General features: G+C 30.3%; 2 protein-coding genes across 6 annotated transcripts in view; one reads left to right on the top strand and one right to left on the bottom strand.

Moving 5' to 3' along the window:
- Positions 1-6100: 6100 nt before the first annotated feature.
- LOC142325687 (dynein axonemal light chain 1-like) lies at positions 6101-17087 on the bottom strand. The gene is made up of 5 exons (XM_075367718.1): positions 17070-17087; positions 15985-16133; positions 14444-14555; positions 7154-7334; positions 6101-6272 (listed from the first exon to the last, which is right to left on the bottom strand). Exons 1-5 carry the CDS (start codon positions 17085-17087, stop codon positions 6160-6162), a joined length of 573 nt encoding a protein of 190 aa, XP_075223833.1. The 3' UTR covers positions 6101-6159.
- A 6504-nt stretch (positions 17088-23591) lies between these two features.
- Positions 23592-25646, top strand: part of LOC142325064 (serine/threonine-protein phosphatase 2A 56 kDa regulatory subunit gamma isoform-like) — a 166549-nt gene continuing 164494 nt past the window's right edge. For 2 of the 5 annotated variants that reach the window (XM_075366377.1, XM_075366376.1), the window contains exon 1: positions 23592-24038. Coding sequence is in view for 1 of the 5 variants with exons in the window: in XM_075366373.1 (XP_075222488.1) it covers positions 23811-23837 (27 nt within the window). In the remaining 4 variants the exon portion in view is untranslated. The remainder of the gene's footprint in view (positions 24039-25646) is intronic. The other 3 variants (XM_075366378.1, XM_075366373.1, XM_075366379.1) reach the window with 2 other exon arrangements.

Genomic DNA, 25646 nt, shown 5'->3' on the forward strand with positions numbered 1-25646 from the left:
CTGTATGAGGAGTTCCATGGTAACACAGAATCTTTAATCTGACGGAGTTTATTATCAACAGTAGCTGTCCAATCACCTTGCCACCTTGTTCTTAATAATTGTTTTACATAGTTAATGAAATCAGAAGTAGCAACTCGGGTGGTGAAAGGAGGCTGGTTACATGCTTCTTTGGCAGCGGAATCTGCATGTTCATTACCTGGAATCCCTACGTGGCTAGGGACCCAGCAAAAACTTAATTCTGTGTTGCGATTATTCAACTCAGCGATTGCGTTGTAAATTTCAATGACGATAGGATGTTTGGAATAAAAGTTCTTTAAGGCTTGGAGAGCACTACACGAGTCACTGCAAATAAGAATTTTTCTATATTTAGGGTTAATGATGTTTAGAGCCTTATTTATAGCATATAGTTCAGCGGTAAACACACTCGTAATACTGGGGAGACCAAACATGTAAGTTCTCTCATTGACAACAAAAGCACACCCAACCGTATCGTTTTGTTTCGATCCATCAGTGTATACAACCGCATCTGGTTTCGTCTTGGAGAGAACACACTGAAACATCTGCTGAAAGACGATAGATGGTGTTGATTCTTTATTACATGTAGTCAGGTCAAAATTAAAATTTATGAGGTTTATTCTCCATGGAGGATATGAGCAAGGGTACATAGGAAAGAATGACGGTGTGTCAACATTTATATGCTGCAGCAGACACCAGGTACGGACACCTACAGGTGCAGTACGACGTGGATGATCCTCATACTTTCCTAGATTAGGATTTTTAAAGACTGACTCAAGAACCGGGTGATTTGGCTGTCCTCTGAGACGAGCAAAATAGGATAATAAGAGCTGGTCTCGTCTATCCCAAAGTGATGGTTCACCACAGTCTACAAGTAAGCTTGCGACAGGACTTGATCTAAACGCGCCTGTGGCAAGTCGAAGGAAAGCATGATGTACACTATCCAGCATTTTAAGCACGGTTTGACGAGCTGATGAGTAGGCCACACAACCGTAATCTAAACGGGAGCGAACAAAGGAATAGTAAAAACGTATCATACATGATCTATCGGCTCCCCAGTTGGTGTTAGTAAGGACTCGCATCATATCTAAAATTTTGGAACATTTTGTTTTCAATTCTTTTAAATGTTTGACCCAAGTAAGACGACTATCAAAAATTAAACCTAAAAACTTAACGTAATTAGAGATAGTAATAGTCTCACCGTTCAGAAAAATTTGCGGAATAGAAGGGTTTCGTAGCCGAGAAAAAACTACACATTTTGTTTTTTCGGATGAAAATGTGAAACCAGTAATCCTGGACCAAGCTTCAAGGTGATATATAGTGTTCTGCAGTAGTCTCTCTGCTGTAGGTGCCGAACGGCTTGCAATGTATCATTGGAAAGATGGAGGAGTAGACGATGCAAAGAGGTAACTTGGTAATATGTATGGTGAATAAGTGGTTGAGAGAAAGAAATTTCAGTGTTGTGGCAAAGAAGACAAAATTAGTGGTAATGGCAGAGAGGAAGAGTCTGGAAGAAATTACATTGACAGTTGAAGGTGTGGCTATAGAGCTGGTGAAAAAGGTTAAATATTTGGGAGTTTGGATTGACTCCAAATGCACCTTTCAGCTGCATGTGATGAAGGCAGTTGATAAGGCCAGTAGGACTCTATCAGCTGTCTCCAGGCTTATGAGTAGGGTTGGCAGGCCGAGTACATCCAAGCATAGGATGTTAGCTGCGGTGGTGCAGACCGTCAGCCTGTGTGCGATCTCTGTATAGAATAGAGTCTTAGAGAAGAAGAAGGTAGTCAGGAAGTTGGAGGAGCTGCAGAGGTGGCTGGCTATTGGAGTAGCTTGCACATATTGGATGGTCTCTACAGAGGCCATTTTGGTTGTGGTATTGTTGCCTCCTCTTGAGTTATTGGGTATGGTGAGAATGGAGGGGTCGAAGGGGAAGAGTAAGAAAATTGCAAGAGAAGAACTGTTACAGAGGTGGCAAAATCAATGGGAGAGAGCAGAGGTGGGCAGTGGACGCAGAGGTTGATCCCGTGCATTAAGCCATGGTACAGAAGGAGACATGGGGAGCTTTCATTTCAGCTCACCCAATTTTTGATGAGCCACAGCTGTGCCTCAAAAGGAAGAGGAGGAGGGCCCATGTATGTCTCCACTGTACAGAAGAGGATACAGTAGAGCACACAGTTTTTCATTGCCCGAGATGGGATGAAGAGAGAAGCAGGAGTTTACCAGAAAGTGGGTATGGTTACCCCAAATAATATAGTAGAGGCTATGCTCCACAGGGAAAATAATTGGAGGGGGTTAGCGAGATAAACATTTAGTGGGATAAACAATATCATTAAGAGGAAGATGGAAGAAGAAGTTGAGGATTGTTATCTTTATGGATTTATTATTAAAATTATTGGCCTTCTAGAACAAACAAATTGAATTTCACGGCCAATTTTTTTTGTTGATAATCATATCATTCATTTCATACCATATTTTTATTTTTTAAATAAAGCCAATATAATCTCTTGTAAACTGATACTTTTATTATTTTTTAAAGATGTGATGGGGATTAAAAAAATCAATTCATCTTCAGTACTCTCATTTTCATAGTAGCATTTACTACTATTAAAACAAGCTGTAGTATATTTTCTTTTAAATTTTATTATTTCAAGTACCCAAACAAGTTTTTGTACGCTACCTAGTACTATAAAGTACTGCTATCTAGCTGCATGATTTGTAGTCACCATTAACTTCGTCGCCTGTTACCGATGAAGTTCTAACTAACCCGTGATAATAAGTTATATTTATATGAAAGCATGTTATATTTACGTGAAAACTAAACAGTATTTTCAGTTTGAATAACCGATACTGTACTAATCGTCATAGTCCAAGCTTGAATTTCATTGCGGTAAATAAATAAACGCTCAGAAATTTGTGGTATAAATCGGTGATTTGTGGTATAAATCAATCCCAATAGAGAGTAAATATGAAATAATTTATTAAATGAATAAAATCATAAATAAAATTAAATTAAAATAGATTAAGTGACTGAAATGAAAGTAATGGTCTCTTAAACCTAATACTCTAAATGAAAGAAGCTAGTTTAAAAAAGTATAATGTGCGTGAAAATTAACATTTGGTATGTTTGCTTATGAATTGATAGGACCATTCTTCTTCGCCAAGCAAACTATTTTTTTTGTTTTTTTTTTTTTTTGTTTTTTGTGGGCGAAAAACGCCTGGGCATTATCATCGCCCGGAATTTTATTAATAAAAGGGTAAAATAACTCTAAAATAATAAAGTTTAGAAGGTGTAAATATATTATTAATCATATAAAAAAAATTTATTAAAACAGGCCAAGAAGGCAAAATAAAACTCAATACTAATACCACAGACGAAGTCGATAAAATATAAAAGTTAAAATAACCGAATAAAGAAACTATATAAAACTTACCTCATTCCGATGGGTTGTGCAAAAGTCCCCTCCCCAACTATTATTAGCACTAGTTATCTAGACATGTTAAAATATAAATATATGACATTGTCAATGAATTATATCTACGAGGGCAAATCAAAACGTAAAGTAAAATCCAAAAAATTAATATATTTATTTTTAATTACATAAATGATACATGCATTAATTTTCAACATAATCTCCTCCTACTTCTATGCACTTGGTCCATTCTTTTCATGAATTTTGGATTTCTTCCTGTAAGAAAGTTTTCGGTCTGTGTACATAAACATTTTCACTGCTTCTATGGCCTCTTCATCAGATCAATAATGATTCTCTCTCAACTGTTCTTTCAATGGACCAAAAAGATGAAAATCTCCTGGAGCCAGGTTCGGACTGTATGGAGGTTGGTCCAGTAGCTCAAAACCAAGATCTTGAAGGGAAATTACTGTGTTTTTGTCTGTATGAAGTCAAACATTATCCTGAAGCAAAATCATGCTTTTAGAAAATTTACCACATCTTTTGGGTTTGATTTTTTGCTTCAGTCAATGCAGTAGCTTACAGTAGTCACTGTTTACTGATTGACTTTCAGATGTGAAGTAAACCAAAAGTGAACCTTCCATATCCCAGAATATCATCATCACCTATCCTGCAGACATCTGAGTTTTGAACTTTTTAATGTGGGAGATGAAGGATGTTCCACACTAAACTTTGTCACTTAGTCTAGGGTTCAAAGTGATGGACCCTTATCTCATCAACGCTTAAGAAATGAGTCCATCTTCATAACGTTTCAAAAGCTTCTGGAAAATTTTCAAACGATCTTCTTTGTGGATGCTGATCAATTGATGTGGAACCCAGCAAGCACAGACTTTTTGAAGGTTAAAGAATCATGGATGATTGAAAACGTTTAGTCATGGCTTATATTCAACTCACTTGCAACATCATCAACATTACGGTAATTCATTGATTATCGAGAATCATTTATTTAACCGCTTCAATATTGTCATTAGTCTGTGAAGCGGAAAGCCTACCTTGCCACTGTTCATCACATTGAGAAATCCTGCCATTTTTAAAGCAATCAATCCATTCGTAGAACTTGCTTCCACTCAAACAACTCTCTCCATATTGCTGCTGCATTCAACAAATAATCTCTGCTGGTTTCACCCCTTCTGAACTGAGGAAACATATTACTGCTTGCACTTCTTCCTTGGTGCAATCAGATAAAGGAGCACCCTTTTAAACACAATTACAAATAGCTAACAATGAAATAATACTTTCAATGAACAGCTGATAAAGGTTGTGAGTTATAGGAGAACAATCATTACTGCCAAACATGTGATTGGGAGGGAAATCAAAATTTCCCTTCATTTTTTGACTTACTCTCATAATATATATGTATATATATTATTATTTTTCTAAAGTTGATCTTTTCAAAACATATATCACCTCTGCACTAATAATTATTGTATATATAAAATAGATTCAACTTGACCCACCCAAGTATAGAATTGAATAAAATAAAATGACACTCACCTTATTTTTCCATGCAATCTCTACAAAAGAGCTTTCACAGCAACCCGCATCTTCAGTTGTAGATTTTTTTCTTTTTTGTAAAATACTTAGTTTTAAATTACATATTAAACTCAAATACTATAGTATTGGCTGGCCAAACACATGTGGTATATTATATTTTATTTTATAATACTTGACATCATATTTTTATATGGAAATTTTAATAATTTTAACATATTTATACCTCTTTTAATAAATAAAAAAAAAATCATTTTTGAATTAATTTTTTTTTTTTTAATTTTTATTTTTGTATTTTAATTTGTTATATATTTTAACTTATTATAATTTAATTTTTAATTTTCAGTTTAATATGTAATTTAACACTAAATATTTTACAAAAAAGAAAAATCTGAAACTGAAGATGTGGGTTGCCATGAAGCGATCTTGTAGAGATTGCATGAAAAATTAAGGCAAGTGTCATTTTATATTATTCAATTCTGTACTTGGGTGGATCAATTTGAATTGATCCACACAAGTATATATATATATATATATTATATTATATTTAACCAACAAAAACCTATAGATTTTTTATAAATTTGCTAACACAAAACATTTTTAGTAATGATGTACATAATAAGAAACAATTTTTATTTAACATACATATTTTATTTATTAAATAATAGTATGTTAATATTTATGAACAATTAGTTACCAAAAAAAAAAGGTTCAAATGAGGTTATATCTACACTTAACTAATTAATTTCTAATTTCTTGGATACCACTGGTTGTAAATTGTTATTTTGTGATTTATGCATGGAAAATTAAAAATTTTGCAATCATTAGGCATCTCCATTGCAAATGTCACAAAGTCAATAACACTGGAGTTATTGAATATAATAAAACAAAATTACTTGAATCAGTATGTAATAATATTAAGATTAAAACAGAAATCGTAAAGCATTTAAATTGCACAATAGTAATGTTATGGAATTGGAAACTTCAAATTGCTCCCTTGTAAAATTTGTATTATTTGTATTTTCTTTCCCTGACTCTTTCAAATGAAAGTATCACTTTTAGAGTGTATTTCACGTTTTATAAAAAAAATCAAACTTTAAAAATCATTAATTGTCATAAAAGCTCATCATAGCATTTTGTTAATTATTTTATTGTAGTATACATGGATAAGTTATTTGCCTTTTTCTTATGTTACATCTTGTATTACAGGGTCTCCATCAAGTTTTTTTAAGTTAGGTAATCTTTTTACAGCTTCTGCTCTCCAGACAGCTTCTTCTAATGCATCACATAAAGGATTACCTAAAAATAATCAATTATATCAGTATAATAAATGTATCTTTTAATAAAAGTAATTTTTTAAATTACATATCATGAAAGTATACTACGTAATGAGTATTTTTTGTTATTTTAAAAGTAAGCAGTTATTATAGTCATCTGCTACTGAGTTAACAACATTATGCAGGCATAACATATTGCAACCATTCAATATAGTGACCAATCAGGACTTAATATATTTTCAGCTTTTGCATTCTGTTTTATTTTACACTACAACTTATATAGTTACCTCCCAATTGGTATAATAAATAAAAGAGGGTAATTACTATAAAATTTGAACAACCCACTTTCAAATTACACTGATATTGTTCTTCCATGAAATTGTTCCTTTTGAGGTTAATTAATCAGTTTTTTCTTTTGTAATGTTACAGCATGTTACTTTAGAAATAACATTGAGACACCAGTAAACAATAGTGTCACCTATAATTAAATGAAATAGCTGCAAAATTATTTCCAGCACTCTGAAAGAACTATTTCTATGTAACTTGAAAAATAGTTGCGTATAATTTTTAATAATTTTAAAGGCTTATCTTGCTTTACATTTTTTTTCATCTAGTACCACTGGCAACAAATTTGTTTAGAATTACTTAAATATTTATTTCAATTATGATTAAAAATGTTATTATAAACAAATTTATCCAGTATAACAACTTTACATAATTGTTAATATCTTTGGTGGTTGGGTTTTTCGGTTAACCACAAATCTCAGGAATGGTCAGTCTGAGTTTGTTCAAGACTTCTCATTTACCAGTACAGTTACATTACACTGATAAGTTGCTAATAACTTTAATTGTTAATGCAACAATAAATAAAAATAAATAATATTTCATTTTAATATACAGTACCTACAAACAGCAGATCTACTAATGAAGGACAATCTTGTAATTTAATAAATTCACCCCAGTCTTTAACAAGATTGTTAGACATATACAATACTTTTAATTTTCGAAGAACACCAATTCCCTTCATTTTTTCAATCAAGTTATAAGATATCCATAATTCTTCTAGTGTTTCAGCAACTGGTTCCTGCAATTTACCATGTTTCATTATAATTAATATAAAATTCAGAATATGCAAATATAGTAATTAACTGAACACAAGGCTACTTCTATGTTAGAATGTTTGAAGAAAGAGGATACCTTCCCTAATTATTTGTAAAATGCAAGGAGTTAAGAGATCGTGTCATTGTCCATGATGTGATTCTTTCAATTTTCACAACTCATAATTATGACCTTGAAAGATATTTTTTCAGGTAAGGTAAAGAAGGAGGAGGGCTATTAGTGTTTTCTTGTAAAAAATATTTCATTTACAGTAAAACTATTAAACTCTGTTGTAGAAAATATTATTGAAGAGATTGTTGAGTTAGTGGGAATATTAGTAAAAATTATGAATAAAGACATTATACCATTGTTGCAGTGTAACATCAACCTAACTGCTCTGTGTCTGAAACATCAATTTTTTTCATATTTGTATGAATGTCTAGATAGAATTTCTGGGGGTATAATTTGAAATAATTGTTGTAGGGGATTTTAATATGAATTTTTTTCTAAATACTAATGTTATCCATTAATTCCTGGACATAATGAGGAGTTTTGGTCTAGAAATGAAAATCTACCTCACAACTTGAATCACCAAGGAAATTGAGACTTGTATTGATAACATATTTACTAATAAAGCTAATTGTCAAACAGAAGTTATCTCAACATTCATTTCAGATCATGAAGCTTTTATTGTCTGGATAGGATCTGATGCTGCTTCACCATATAACATGCACAGATGTATTAGAGATTTTAGTAATTTCAGTTTGAATCAATTGAATTTTTTATTAACGTTGGAAATATAAAATGATATAGTAATGGAACATGATGTGGACAAAAAATGTTATCTTTCTAGGTTGTTTTCAGAAAATTGTTAGTCATGCACAACTACTTTGAATAATCTGAGGAGGTTACATAATTATATAACTCCTTGGTTTACCGCAAACTTTTATTAGAGCATGATGATCAAAGAAATACATATATTTGTAAAATGTATAAAGATCCCAAAATATGGGATGATAAAAAATATTAAGTAAGCAAACAAACTTATCTTATTTGCAAAATTTTCCTTGCTAAGGGTGATATTATTTTATCCCAGTAACAACTTCTGATGTAATAACTATTATTAATAAATTAAAATTGAAGCATTCTTCTGGTTTTAATGGTCTGCCTGTGTTTCTTGTAAAGAAATTGAAGCTGTAGCCTCACTTTTGGCACGCATAATTAATGCTTCTTTTCAGTTGTTTATTTCCATCATTAAAAATAGCTACAGCTGACTGCCTCTTATTTAAAAAAATTTTATCCTAATTGTGTGGAAAATTAAAGACCTATTGTTCTTCTACCAAGTTTCTCTAATTTTTTGAAAACGCAGCATTTATACAACTTCTACAATTTTTGGAAGCAACTTCTACAATTTAGATTTCGTCCAAATAAAACCTGTTAAGCAAGTTATTTTCCAGTTTATTGAGAGAGCAATTAATGCTCTAGACTCAGGTAAAAGAGTGATAGGATGTTTCCTTGACTTCAGCAGGGCCTTTAATATGGTACGGGGTGATGTTCTCTTAGATCAGTTGAGTTCTGTTGGGATTGAAGGTAACTGTTTAAGCTGACTTAGAAGCTACATGACTGATAGGAAGCATTATGTTGAGATTCAGTATAATCGATTGGGCCATTTAAATTATTACAAAATCACAATTGCAAACTTTGAGGGGCTTGGATGCCACAGGATCAATCCTTGGCCAAGAGATTTAGATCTCTTAGATAGATTTGGTAATGCTGTAAACAGCATTACCAAAATTGTACCAAATGCTAATTTAACAATTTTGGTTGATAATACTAATTTGATGAATTTTAAACAAACTAATGAACAGTTGGAAATGGATACAATTATTAAATTAAATGTATTGCCCCAGTAATTTGGAAGTATTGGTTTGTTGCTTAACTGCGTAAGTGTTTATATAAATTTGCATAGCAGATTTAGATCATCTTTCTTGAGACCCAGTTTTTTTTGGATAGCCAACCTTTGGAAGAGGTTAAACGCTCCAAATTTTTGGGAGTCTTAACTGATGACCAACTGAATTGAAGTAATCATGTTGATAGATTGTTCTCAACCTTGTCTTTTAGCCTCTATGTGATAAGTAAGTGGCCCTATTAAGAAACCAAGCTCTATCCCTTACCTGTTATTATGGACATTTTTATTCACATAGTGCTTATTTTATTCTAAAACTGATTTTCTAAAAAAACAATTATTAATTGGAAATAATTTTTCATATTAACAACTAGCAATAGAGCAATTAGATATATTTTTATAAGACTTCAATTGGTTCCTGCCATGAGTCTTTTATTAATCAAAATATATTAACAATTCCATCCCTCATTGTGTATGAAATCACTTCATTTTCTGTCAAAAAATAATCTAATACTGATCTAATACTCTATGGCTTGCCATAGAGGTTTTATTTTTTCTCAGACCAATAGGTTGGGTATTTTCAAGAAAAAATGTTCGTATTTGGAAAATAAGTTTTAAAGAATAATTAATTTCACAAAAAATTTCTTCTCTAATTCATAATTTTAATAAATTCAAGCAGTAATTAAAAGTAATTGATTCAAAAATGTTTTGTAATGTTGGGGAATTTTTTGACTGGTGGGTCTGAAAATGATATAATGGAATAACAATAATATTATACATACAACATTGTAAGGAAAATCTATAGTATTGTGTTTATTGTAGTGTAATGCATTGTGTACAACTTGTTCTATACCCACTTGCAGGTCAGTATAAATGAATATAAAAAAATAAAAAATAAAACAATGCTTTTTTATAAGCTGGGGGAAAAAAGTAAAATATTGAAAATAACATAATATATCAGGTAATATAAAAGAAAAATTAAAAGAACAGGTGAAGACTGCAACCTAATATACATTTCAACTGAATTTAAGATTAGTTAAAGATCACTGGTCGACAGGACTTATTATGTTAGAAAAACTTTTTAATTTTTATTTTATTACTTTCACTTTGTTATTTTATTTTAGAATAACATTTTACTTGTTTTGTTAGTAACCTTTTTTTTATTAGAATAAATGACAAAAAATTTTGTTTGTAGGATTTATGTAATCTTTAAATATTATTCAATAACTTTTAAAGAAAATTATCGACTACAAGATAAAGTATTTACCATAAAAAAAAAATTATCTTAAAGTTACAATAGGAAATAAGAAATAACATAGGTCACCTTTACATCCCTACACAAGCATGAAGTTAAAAGCAGTGCTTAATAAAAAAAACACATCCCAATCTTAATATACATATAACTTCCTCTCACATCTATTAGAAAACCAGTTCCCATCTAAAACATTTTTAACAATAGTCTGGTCTTGAAGTCCGCCCTTTTCTCCTCAAAATAACTTTTATGAATCCCACTGACAAAATTTGCTCAAACTATCAGTAATTATACATATTGCATTGTCTATAAATGGACAAGACTTATCAAATAAGTAGATAATAATCTCAGTAAATATCTTCTAATCTACTTCAACATCAATTTCAGTTATGTAATTCAATTTAATTGAACTTAAACAATGACAGTTTACCTAATGTATCATTTATATGAGAAAGTCCAAAGCTCTTTAAAATAAGCCAGAAAAAATCTTTATTACATTTAAAGTACAAGATTTGCATCTTGTGATGAGAAAATAATACTTTCAATTCTACATCATTCATAGAATAGAAAAAGTTTTAGCATAGAACTATATTTTTAATTTTTAGTCATTTTCATTGGTTGCTGATATATGGCTTGGCCTAGTAAATGGAAAGAAAAGAACATTGAAGTTATAATGCATTTAATGGTCTTGTAATGCATTCATTACAAGATTAAGCTGAAAATATTCAATTTCAATTATTGAAATTATTCAATATTCATTAATACATTGTATTAATATAAAAAACACCTGCTATAATCATATTACAAAATTTCACAATTATATTAAGGAGTTGTGCAGTAAATCCAAAGAAAAAAGATTATTGGGTGATGGGTGATCTTTAGATGCCAAAAATCAAAATTCTTAAACCACCAAAGATAATTCTGATAGTTGCAACTTCATAATCCAACGCAATCTATAATTGGTAAAATTATGTACATCCACACTATCCAGTATCATACCAAACTATATAGTATATACAGTAAGTGTTAACAAATGCAATAATTTAAAAAAACTATAAATTAATTATAATTAATTTCTTCAGTAATGATAACATTTCCATGTTGGTATTGGTATTAGATAAGATTTTTTATCTTTTAAACATTTTTACACAGTATGAATTATCGTTGTTAGATATGAAATGATTACACAATGCAACTACTGTGACCCTTCAGATTCATTCATTAATAATTTAGGTTTTTAATCAGCTGAATTCACATAAATGCACATATATTTATTTACATTCATATACGAGTATATATATATATATATATATATATATATATATATATATATATATATATATATATATACCCACAGTAAAATAATATTGATGTTTTAAATGGTTATAGCTTTGGAAAAAAGCATTGTAGAGAGATGTACTGTACATTATATGAAAGAGAACACTAAAGTTTACGTGTGCGAAAGCTAGCACATGTACGTTTTGTTTCCAGTATACGCAAAAGGCAAGTGCATATTAGTTATCATGTTTGCAGTGCAGACGAAGGTTCAATCTATGTTGTGGCTTGCTATATTTTTGTCAGTTACATGTGTTAGGTGTGAATACAGTCATGAATACAATAAAGCCCACATGAAAATAATATTTGGCAATGGGACAAACAGCTCAAAGAACAGGTAGCCTACTGAAGCAAACACATCCAGGACAACAATCAGTATCTGAAGAAACAACTGAAACAGTGCAAATAAGTTTCTTGTGCAACCCAAAGAATTGAAGATCAGCGTGCAGTGGATGAAACAGAGTTGTTAGTCACTTCTTTTTTGCTGAAAAAAACAATAGCAAGGAAAATCTTCCTGGATATGCTAGCAGAATATGCAGCACCCCACATTACCAGAGAATTTTATATACCAGTTTGATGAAGCTCCTCCACATTTTGCCTCAATTGTGCAGGATTTTCTTCACAAAACATTTCCTCAGCGATGAGTTGAACAAAAAGTGTGAGTTAATTGCCGGGCTCCTACGATCTGTAGGTCAAACCCATGTACTTCTATTTCTGGGATTATTAAAAACACAATTGTATTCCATTCAAGTTTGAAATCTGGAACATTTAAAAGAAAGGATCTCTGAAGCTGTTTCTCCCATTATGCCAGATGTCCTCTGCCATGTATGGCAAGAAACTGAATTTCATCTTGATGTCTGCAGGGCAGCTAAGGGAATACACGTCGAAATCTACAGAACAAGTAAGAAACTTGGAGTGTTTCTCTTTCATTTAATGTATAGTTCATCTCTCTACAATGCTTTGTTCCAAACTTAAAACCATTTAAGACACCACTATTATTTTACAGACACGCTGTATATATTTATATTTTTTTCAATATACATGAAAAATATTATATTAGTAAATTTAAAAGCAGATATAAACTCATGAATAAATAAACAGAATACAGTAATTCATTATGTAAATTGGTAGAAATGCTACCATAATTAAATATTTTAATAAGAATTGTCAGTCACTGACATGCCATGGTATACGAAGGAAATTTTTATTTTAAATGACAAAGCATGATATGCTGATATAATAGATGAGTAATTTGTAATTTTAAATTGCTGATGATGAATTGAATACTCAAGAGCAGGCCAGTAGGTAAATGTTTCTTACTTTTAAGTCTGGTGGTTTCACTATTATAATTAATTTAATTTTATGTATATATATATATATATATATATATATATATATATATATATATATATATTTCCTAAAGTTTGTTTGTTTGTAACAGCATCATGCGAGAAAAAACTGACTGATTGCTTTTAAATTTGGAGGATACACTTGTGTTATCCCAGGGAAGGTTTTAAGCTACAGATTGGGGCTCTAGCTCCCTTGGGGATGAAGTTGTGGCTTAAAGATTAAAGAGAATAGAAATTATTTCTGTCACCATGGCAACAGAAATAAGCTGTAGAGTTTTCCTCGTCAAAGGTCTGCACTTAATTCTTTCTTGCTTTCTTTTTTTGTTTAGCCTTTGGAACCATTGTAAGGTATTACTTCAGAGGATGAATGAGAATGATATGTATGAATGTAAATGAAGTGTAGTCTTGTACAGTCTAAGGTCGACCATTCCTGAGATATGTGGTCACTTGAAACCCAACCACCAAAGAACACTGGTATACACAATCTAGTATTTAAATCCTTATAAAAATAACTGCCTTTACTAGGATTTGAACCTTAGAACGCTCTTACTTCAAAATCAGCTGATTTGCAATGATAAGTTCACCACTAGACCAACCCGGTGGGGTTTGTGTACTTTAATTATCACAGTTACTGTGGATACTACTATTCTGTCTGTTACGATTTAGTTTCTTTTTCAGGTTCCTATAAAGCCTGAGTACTTTAACTGTTATTTATCAATGTTATTCTCATTACCATGAAGGTAATTAACACTGCAGGGTCCAATGGACCTTTTCTTGGAACTTCTTGGGACATACCCTTTAAGCTAGACAGGAAAGGTGAGTGAAGTGAGCACTGTGGAGATCCAAAGGGCCCCTTGCCATACAGAAAGGCAAGTGGTGAGCTCTATGGCCCTGGGATCAGCCCTGTGACCCTGGGAGGCTGCAGGTACCCCCAAGGTCAACCTCAGGGAACCCTTGGGTTGGCCCCCATAGCTCACTTTACTCAACCTGGGCCCAAGGGGTTAAGGGGGCAAGTCCTCTGGCTAGACAGTCTGGTGAGCAAAGCGAGCACCAACCAGTTAGTATATGTAGGATTGTACAAATATAAATTATCAATAAAGAAGAAAAACAATAAAAATTATATTCTGAGAGATTATATTCTGTAAGAGAAAATGCATTTCATTTAATACACAGAATAGATATCAATTTATAATTCCTAAATTAAAATTCTGTTAACAAATTTTAAAGGATAAGACTTGTTACTTTCTACTTACCAGTCCAGAAAAAGCTTTTATATAATTACGTCCAAGTGACAAAATTTTAAGATTTTTTAATCCACCAAGACCACCAATTTTTTCAATCATATTTGTTGATATTGAAAGCTTTCTGTAAATATAAAATTGCTGTAAATTCATAATTGATTTTTTACATAATTTTTTTTTAACTTCCTAATTGCTTTAAGTTTTAATTAATTAAAGTTAGTTACAAAAAAAAAAAAACTGAAATTTGGGTCATCATAAACAATAGGACCCAAGGTACTGTGCATTTCCTAAGTTTTAGGAAAATTTTCTCTTCACAAATTCTATGAATACTATGGAAATATTCTTGCTTTAAATTCAAAAAAAAATATTTGAAGCATTTTTCATTACTTAATTATAACAAATGTTTTTTTGTTTTTTTTTACATTTTTACTATACTACATAGGTAAAACAAACAGAGCACTTAAAAAATGTTTTACAAAACATTAACACAGCATACAAAAATAGAAAAAGAGGTCTATCTAATCTAGCTGACCATCTGTTTGAATGTAAATATAATATTACAGATTGTAAAAACAACTTAGAAATTTTGGAGAATTGTGATAATGATTAATATATATATATATACACTCGAGAAATATTTCATTTATAAATAAAATATATACAAAAATATAAAATGATGAACCATCAGATCACATTTGAGGTGATTATTTAATTAACAATATAATAAAACTACAATCTAACAGTTGGCAACAATGACAATAGAATTAAGGAAAAACTATATTTTAAAAATTAGATTATTCCAGTACTGGACGGCACAAATGCATGTACTTTTACAATATTATTTAAATTATGACAATGGAAAAATATTACAGTCTCCAAAACAACATCACACACTATTAAAAATAATAAGTTTTAATGTTATAAAAATAGAATTTAATACAAGATGGAAGATGCAAGATACAGTGAAAACTGGTTATTGAAAATTAGCAAGGTAACTTATCTAATTAATTTGTATTTTTATGTGTACTGATTAGTATTTTATATATTAAATTTTATTAGCACGGTGGTCAAAATATTACTTAATTATTTGAATATAAAAAAATTATATATATCAAATATTGGTTTGCCAAATTAGCTAACTGCTCATAACTTTTACATTGAAAATAACTACAAATTATAGTGTAGTGGTGTGTAGTCAAGTTCTCTCTTGAAACTTTCATGGTTATTTTACACTAAATATGCAAAAATCAGTTCTAGAATGTATACTTTAAAGGAGGATTATAAAGTATATTGAATATCCAATCCTACTTTTCATTCTGTAGACATTTAAAAGAACATCTACAGCATATTTGATTTACTACTAATTTTTTTATTTAAATGTAACAAGAAGATTGTTACAATTTTTTTATTGTTAGATGAACTGATAAAACATGACAATCTTTAATTGTACTAAACCAATCAATCAACTAACACGCAACTGATAACACTACTCAAGCATGCAACAGGTCAATTAAATTCTGACATCTGATTTTTATTAATTACTTAAAACTTACTCGCATTTTCCTAACTGTCCAAGAGAATTATCCATTTTTTCTATAGGTAACCACTGAAACTGTAATCCAACTTCTTTTGCTTCAGCTGCATTTTGTCCTGTTTTTTCTTCCCATTTTTTAATTGCATCTTTTATAGTTGTTGCTTTTGCCTGAGAAAAATAGTTGAGAAAAATAGTTAAATATGAGAACAAAAGAGTGACTCCACTAATCAGTCAGAATTTGTTTTATTAAGTTAACAACTTTTTTCATTTTAGAATTAACTATTATTATTCACTGTGATAAAACAAGTATAATTCCTTCACTGTTTTATTTTCTTATTACATGTAAACTTACATTCAGCACTTTTTAATTCTACTAAATAGTGACTTATTCAAACTTTAATATTTAATAATAACAATAATAAATTTCTTTGTTAAGTCAAATGAATTAATCAACGTGTGTTACATAATATATTTTTTTAAATAGTTTTACTTTGAATTTTTCATTATTCTCCATCAAATTAATTGTATATAATAAATATTTATAAAATCATAACTTAAAATACTGCATAGTACAAAGTTCCAATCACTTCTTCAATGTTGCCTATTTAATGCATAAGCCTTGTTTCCATCTGAGCTATAGATGTATAAATAACTGATTATTCTATTTTGATAACAATAACTATTAACTAGTTTTAACATTAACTATTTTTGTAACAATAAAAGCAGATTATTCACTCATTATTTTCTAAATAAACATTTTTTTATTATTTATTTTTATACAGTAATATACCAGCAAAATCAAAATAAGAAATTGATATTGTGTAATCTAGTATAGTTATAATATTACTGAATAACAATGAAATAAAGTAAAATTCAATTATAATTTTAGGAAATACTTGTGTAATGCAACTTTGCTTGTTGAGGCTGGACTCAGACAAGCTATCAGAATTTGTCAAACCTGATGAATATTTTACTAAGTAAGTTATTAAAAGTTTATTTATGAAAATGTTTTTTTTCCTAGTAACCTACTCTCTTTTTCTGTTTAGCCTCTGAAACCATTTAGCCTACTAGGGACTATGGAAATATAATTTATTTTTTGCTTACTTTCGATATTTCCTTCATTTTCTCAAAGTGCTCCTGGTTTTTTTTTCTGGGCTCTTTCTTCCTTCATCCACAGTAGTTTTTGCGTATAAATGTTTTCTTTAAACTTCATTCTATCCAATCAGTCCTGGACTTTTATCCTTTGGCTTTTATCTTGCTTTCATTTGCTATATGTATATTGTTGAGCTTTTTAATTTCCAAATTTTTTTGAAAATTTATTTATTTAATCTTTTTGGATTCAGTCAGTTCATGGGTTCGAGGAACTTAAATTTTCTTTTTCTAATTAAGGTTTCCCAGATCGTCTTGGATTTTATAAATTTCTTTATTTCATTTTAGTCTGTATAATTTATTTATTTTATTTTTTTTTTGTAGTTCAAAGGTATTATATTTTTATTAAACAAACAGAGCAAAAATATACAAACTTATAAAAAAAATTTAAGCAGCAAGTATATGTGCTGCATTTTAAACTTCACTTTTATAATGTTTACTGTAGAATTTATTTGACTTTTATAAACCAATAAATGTGGTCTCACTTAAAAGTACACAAGTGTTTGTTTATTTTCAGTTTTTATACAATATATAGATTTCAATGTAATTTGCAACAATATATGTGTTTGAACAAGTGAGATAAAACAACTTGAATTTTTTACCCCTGTTATTAAGCATATTATTATACAGATTTTTTGGAAGGATGGACCTCTATATTGTACCTATTATAGATCAAGAAATAGTCTTTCATGATAGATGTTCCACTCAAAAAATAATGTATGTAGAATGGTCTCTATGTCAATGATATTGTTTCTTTATACATAGTGAAATATATACATATATTTTTTCCCCTTAATTAGGGAATTATTTAATAAATTAATTCAAAAATAAAAAATAATAATAATGTATTATATCTAGAAAAATAATGAATTCACATAATTTTTGTTAAGAAACTGAAAAAAATGTCTTCTCCATGAACAAATATCTGTTATATTAAACACAATTACACATTTTCACAAAAGAATCTACAACAGCTGTCATTTTTTAAATTAAATCTATAAAAATCAAAAAACTGTTTTTGTTTTCATTTTCCAATTTGTTTTTATGGATTTTCACTTAGTAAAGGCATCATCCATTGATTAATCCATAATAGTCTTTAATTTGAGGTTATTCTGTAGCCTTACCATTATTCTGTTTTGTCAGAGTGATGTAAAGTAAACTATAAATTCTGGTCAATAATTTAAATCATACTGTATGAAGACTTCACACACCACCAGATATGCAAAAATGTTAATTCTTGTTTATGTAAACACATCTTAAATACCCTCCATTTTTAAACAAATACAGAAAACATAGTTGCTATGACAAAAAATAAACAGATATTATAGGTGGGTGGTATGTTCAATGATTGTGTTGTATAAGATAAAAGCCAATTATTTTAACAGTTGCAGCCTTAATGTATAGGTAAAAAAAAAAATTTTGTAGCATACATGAAATGATGTCATCTAGTATAAATGATAATCTGAGAATTTAAATGTGTTGGATATTAATGTTTAATAGATATATCATTATTTTCTACCCAGATTTTTTTTTTTAAATTTCACTGATCTGTTATATTTTAAAACAACAATCATTTTTTTTTTTTTTTGTCTTCAGTCATTTGACTGGTTTGATGCAGCTCTCCAAGATTCCCTATCTAGTGCTAGTCGTTTCATTTCAGTATACCCTCTACATCCTACATCCCCAACAATTTGTTTTACATACTCCAAACGTGGCCTGCCTACACAATTTTTCCCTTCTACCTGTCCTTCCAATATTAAAGCGACTATTCCAGGATGCCTTAGTATGTGGCCTATAAGTCTGTCTCTTCTTTTAACTATATTTTTCCAAATGCTTGTTTCTTCATCTATTTTCCGCAATACCTCTTCATTTGTCACTTTATCCACCCATCTGATTTTTAACATTCTCCTATAGCACCACATTTCAAAAGCTTCTAATCTTTTCTTCTCAGATACTTCGATTGTCCAAGTTTCACTTCCATATAAAGCGACACTCCAAACATACACTTTCAAAAATCTTTTCCTGACATTTAAATTAATTTTTGATGTAAACAAATTATATTTCTTACTGAAGGCTCGTTTAGCTTGTGCTATTCAGCATTTTATATCGCTCCTGCTTCGTCCATCTTTAGTAATTTTACTTCCCAAATAACAAAATTCTTCTACCTCCATAATCTTTTCTCCTCCTATTTTCACATTCAGCGGTCCATCTTTGTTATTTCTACTACATTTCATTACTTTTGTTTTGTTCTTGTTTATTTTCATGCGATAGTTCTTGCGTAGGACTTCATCTATGCCGTTCATTGTTTCTTCTAAATCCTTTTTACTCTCGGCTAGAATTACTATATCATCAGCAAATCGTAGCATCTTTATCTTTTCACCTTGTACTGTTACTCCGAATCTAAATTGTTCTTTAACATCATTAACTGCTAGTTCCATGTAAAGATTAAAAAGTAACGGAGATAGGGAACATCCTTGTCGGACTCCCTTTCTTATTAGGGCTTCTTTCTTATGTTCTTCAATTGTTATTGTTGCTGTTTGGTTCCTGTACATGTTAGCAATTGTTCTTCTATCTCTGTATTTGAACCCTAATTTTTTTAAAATGCTGAACATTTTATTCCAGTCTACGTTATCGAAAGCCTTTTCTAGGTCTATAAACGCCAAGTATGTTGGTTTGTTTTTCTTTAATCTTCCTTCTACTATTAATCTGAGGCCTAAAATTGCTTCCCTTGTCCCTATACTTTTCCTGAAACCAAATTGGTCTTCTCCTAACACTTCTTCCACTCTCCTCTCAATTCTTCTGTATAAAATTCTAGTTAAGATTTTTGATGCATGACTAGTTAAACTAATTGTTCTGTATTCTTCACATTTTTCTGCCCCTGCTTTCTTTGGTATCATAACTATAACACTTTTTTTGAAGTCTGATGGAAATTCCCCATTTTCATAAATATTACACACCAGTTTGTATAATCTATCAATCGCTTCCTCACCTGCACTGCGCAGTAATTCTACAGGTATTCCGTCTATTCCAGGAGCCTTTCTGCCATTTAAATCTTTTAATGCTCTCTTAAATTCAGATCTCAGTATTGTTTCTCCCATTTCATCCTCCTCAACTTCCTCTTCTTCCTCTATAACACCATTTTCTAATTCATTTCCTCCGTATAACTCTTCAATATATTCCACCCATCTATCGACTTTACTTTTCGTATTATATATTGGTGTACCATCTTTGTTTAACACATTATTACATTTTAATTTATGTACCCCAAAATTTTCCTTAACTTTCCTGTATGCTCCGTCTATTTTACCAATGTTCATTTCTCTTTCCACTTCTGAACACTTTTCTTTAATCCACTCTTCTTTCACCAGTTTGCACTTCCTGTTTATAGCATTTCTTAATTTCCGATAGTTCCTTTTACTTTCCTCATCACTAGCATTCTTATATTTTCTACGTTCATCCATCAGCTGCAATATATCGTCTGAAACCCAAGGTTTTCTACCGGTTCTCTTTATTCCGCCTAAGTTTGCTTCTGCTGATTTAAGAATTTCCTTTTTAACATTCTCCCATTCTTCTTCTACATTTTCTACCTTATCTTTTTTACTCAGACCTCTTGCGATGTCCTCCTCAAAAATCTTCTTTACCTCCTCTTCCTCAAGCTTCTCTAAATTCCACCGATTCATCTGACACCTTTTCTTCAGGTTTTTAAACCCCAATCTACATTTCATTATCACCAAATTATGGTCGCTATCAATGTCTGCTCCAGGGTAAGTTTTGCATTCAACGAGTTGATTTCTAAATCTTTGCTTAACCATGATATAATCTATCTGATACCTTCCAGTATCGCCTGGCTTTTTCCAAGTGCATATTCTTCTATTATGATTTTTAAATTGGGTGTTGGCAATTACTAAATTATACTTCGTGCAAAATTCTATAAGTCGGTCCCCTCTTTCATTCCTTTTGCCCAGCCCGTATTCACCCACTATATTTCCTTCCTTGCCTTTTCCAATGTTTGCATTCCAATCTCCAACTATTATTAAATTTTCATCTCCTTTTACGTGTTTAATTGCTTCATCAATCTCTTCGTATACACACTCTACCTCATCATCATCATGGGCGCTTGTAGGCATATAGACGTTAACAATTGTTGTCGGTTTAGGTTTTGATTTTATCCTTATTACAATGATTCTATCGCTATGCGTTTTGAAATACTCCACTCTCCTCCCTATCTTCTTGTTCATCACGAAACCTACTCCTGCCTGCCCATTATTTGACGCTGAGTTAATTACTCTAAAATCACCTGACCAAAAGTCGCCTTCCTCTTCCCACCGAACCTCACTAATTCTTACTATATCCACATTTGTCCTACCCATTTCCCTTTTTAAATTTTCTAGCCTACCAACCTTTTTCAAGCTTCTAACATTCCACGCTCCGACTCGTAGAATGTTTTTTTTTAATTTTCTGGTGACCCCTTCCTTAGTAGTCCCCACCCGGAGATCCGAACGGGGGACTATTTTACCTCCGGAATATTTTACCAAGGAAGGCGCCTCCATTATTGCTATGTGAAAATGCAGAGAGCCACATTTTCTTGGAAAAAAAGCAGCTGTAGTTTTCCATTGCTTTCAGCTGCGCAGTACTTAGAGGACTGAGTGATGTTGATACAGCCGTTTAAGTCGTCCTGACTCACGCCCCTAACAACTACTGAAAGAGCTGCTGCCCTCTTTCAGGAATCATTCCTTAGTCTGGCTCTCAACAGATACCTCTCCGATATGGTTGCACCTTCGGTCCAGCCACTCTGTATCCCTGAGCACTCAAGCCCCCTCACCAACGGCAAGGTCTCATGATTCATAGAGGAGGCAACAATCATTAGTAAATATATTAGAAAAATCTATTGTTAAAAGCAGCTCAAGAAATAGAAAACTTCTATTAAAAAATCTGCCATTTTACTTTATGTGTAAAGTAAAATGGCAGATTTTCTAAGTTCAGATTAATTTCATGATTCGACTACAGAAAGAACCTACACAAATTCCATCCTCTAACAGCTTTACACAATATAGATTACACAAACATTAGCATAGCAAATCACTTCATATCTGATATGCAATAAAGATTGAATAATCATTGAATCATTTTAACATTTCTTGAACTAATTAGTTATCCATACCAATCGTATGGATAACCACTTAAAGCAAAGCTTAATGTTAAATCATTAAGCAAAGCTTAATGATTTTTTATTTTGATGGGCAATTTTGGCTGTCATCAGATCATGAACTGTAGTGTGAGTAAAACCTAACTATGTTAGCATTACTTTGTGAAATACTGGATGACAATTCCAACTGTTTTAACTAAAAAAATCAAAAGCTGTATTTATTGATCAGTCATTTTTTATAAATTATTTAACTGAGTAAATTTAAACTTAATTAAATTTGTACAGCACAGAACAAATTTAATTAATCATTAAATTACATTTTCTTTTTTTTAAATTTAGTCCATTTGAAATTATTAATTTTAACTTCTCTAATGATACAAAATTACAATTTATTTTTACAGAAACAACAGGCTGACACCCAATAAGTTACTGATGGTTAATAATTAGTTTTGTAGTGTTTGAAAAGTGCCATGTCAGGATGGGACTTGAACTTGGAACGTCTGGATGAAAGAGAGATGAGATCATGCCAACATTAAAAAGGGCAAAATTTTTATTGAAAGTAATTGCCTTTCAATCAGCAGTGTTTGATAACTTAATATGCAAGACAAACTGAAAAGGAAGCCTTTTCTTTTAGTTAATATTTGATTTTACTCTTGTGTGATATCAATTTTTTAAGTCAAACAATTCTTAACTATGAGTAATAAAGGATAGCTGTTGGAAATAATCAACTTTTTAGTCCTCTTTTAATCATACTTTCCAACAAGTTTTACAATTCACTTTGATTACAATGAGAATATGCTTTTTACATTATGTATAAATTTTTTTCAATTTTGTAAACACTGCTAAATAATAATTTATTCATTTTCTTCTACATTTAAAATTACTTTATGCCTGGCATTTCTGAGAAATGAGAGTTCTTATATGGCTGTTTTTTTATGAAAATAAATAGGAATTTCAGGTTCAATTACTGTAGAAGTATTTTCTACTTATACATTTTTTTTTGTTAAGATAAAATTAAATCTTTATATCAGCTCTTGGACACTTTTGACGAACTTTCTTTGGTTAAAAATTTACTTGATAATAACGTGATACTTTTTATCACTTATAAATATGCGCCAAAGTCAACAATTTTATACTGAGTTAATCTGTGTAATATCAACAGTACAATCAGTTCATTCGAGTACTTCAGTTCGAATTTTCAAATCTTAGAGAACGGTTCGAATTCACTTGTAGCGCTTCTATTGTTTGCCTTACATAAAAATTTTTTAGGCTTCTAATTAAAAATTTAGTGTCTAAGAGCTCTCATAGCTATATTTACTAAAATTTGTTAATCTGATTATCATAAATTCATAATTTATGTGATTAACTTTGGCATAAAACTCCAGTTTTACTACGTAGTAAATGCGGCGACATTGCAAAGAGATTATCACATCGTTGTTTCGTTCGCCGACTGGGGCCGTGCTAACCACGTGACTATTTTCACCAATAGCATCAAACTCCAAGCTAAGAAGTCAGTGTATGGAAGTCGTACAAGTGTGTTAGTGTGAGCAATGTTAAATATATTGAAAAAAGATAAGGTACAGTTAAAGTAAATTTTTACTAAATGTAAGAATAAATTTTACATTAATTCCAAATTTTATAGTAAATATATTTTGTGTAGTCTTAGAACAAAATTTTTGTAATACCACAGTCGTGTTTTGTTAACTTGATTTTGGACTTGTAATGTTGGGTATTATAATTATAATTAAGATCAACGTTTGATTTATCTTCTAAATCCGGTAAGATATTGTAAATTTGCTCATTTTAGAATAAATTGCATTGAAATGTTCATTGTATTATTTATTTTTGCACTAACTTTTCGTTATTATATTACTGTCAGATTTCGATAGGTTAAGTTTCGGCGAGTGTATACTTGCCCATTTGGTTTTGTAGATATATTATCTAGGAACATAGTTATTTTAAATAATGTTTTCTTTTTTTGTATTTATTATCACGAAATTATTTGATTTGGTTGTAATGTTATAAGTACCGTAATCTCTTAGCATGACGTTCTTAGTTTTACTAATTGCACTAATTAATTTACGATTAATTTTTTTAAATCTTACATGATGTTTCGGTTTTTGTTTAAAATGCAATAAGTATTTACTGTGAAAATATTGTCAAATGTATTCGTTTTTCATAACTGGAGCTAAAATAGTAGTTTATTTGCGATTGACCTTGATGGTATGATGTGTATTTTTATTGTAAACGTCCTTACTTAAATGCACATAACTAGTAGTATTTAAAATGATATATTTATATGATTCGTGGCAATTTGTGTTTTAATTTAGTTTTGTTATTTTTGGAAATTTTGTAACTACTGCTTTACATATGTTATAAAAAACCTACATTTGTTTCATGATTGATGTTAAGTATTAAATAATAAAAAATATTATTTTTACTGACAGCAGAATGTTAATTTGTGTTTAATTTGTTTGTGTATTTTTGTTTGTATTTATTTAGATTATTTTGATCTTATTTTAGGTTATGTTGCACTAAACAAGTCACAGGAGGTACTAAGAGTTACATTACAAAGATAATTATTTTATTGAACCATCTGATTATTTATTGGTTCAACATAAATATGTTAATATTTTAATATGTGCCTGAGCTCATTGAACATGAGCAGTATTTATTAAACATAGAATTCTATAAATTTACTCCTTGATGCATATTAATAAAAAAATAAAATATATTTATTATTTAATTATAATTTAAAGAGATTAAAATCTGAATCTAACAATTTTTCTCTCATTAATTTACAGACAGCATTTTTCCTTAGTAGATTTGAAGCCTTCCACATTTTTTGTGAAATTTTTAATTTAAGAAAATAATTACTTTAAAATTATGTATATTAGATTTTTATTTATTTTCTTACTGTTATTTATCTTTTATGACCATCATTTTGCTTAAGCTACACGTATTACTCATTCAATGTAATATAGATCGTAGATTATATTTTTAAATTCAAGAATCTTTCTTCCTCCGCCTTGATTGGTTTAAAGCACTTTCCAGCCCGTATTATTTTTTGCTGACCTTTTAATTTCAATGCTTCAGTGTTGAAAATAGTTTACTAAATTATTCATTTATTATGTAATACAATTATATATAACACGCTTTAATTACATAATAATAGTTTAATAAGTTATTCACTTTATACATGGAATTTCACCAAGTGAATTTGTCTCAAGTTAATATGTTACATAAGACAATATCAACTTAATCTCAATTATGCATATTTACCCAGATGTATTTAAATTTTACCAAATTACAGTATTTTTACATTCCAGTTTCTTGAATTGTTTTTGTGAGTTAACTCAATACAGGCAGGTTGGTTTATTGTATTA

Source organism: Lycorma delicatula, chromosome 5 (genome assembly GCF_047948215.1).
Source record: "Lycorma delicatula isolate Av1 chromosome 5, ASM4794821v1, whole genome shotgun sequence".
NCBI classification, from domain to species: domain Eukaryota; kingdom Metazoa; phylum Arthropoda; class Insecta; order Hemiptera; family Fulgoridae; genus Lycorma; species Lycorma delicatula.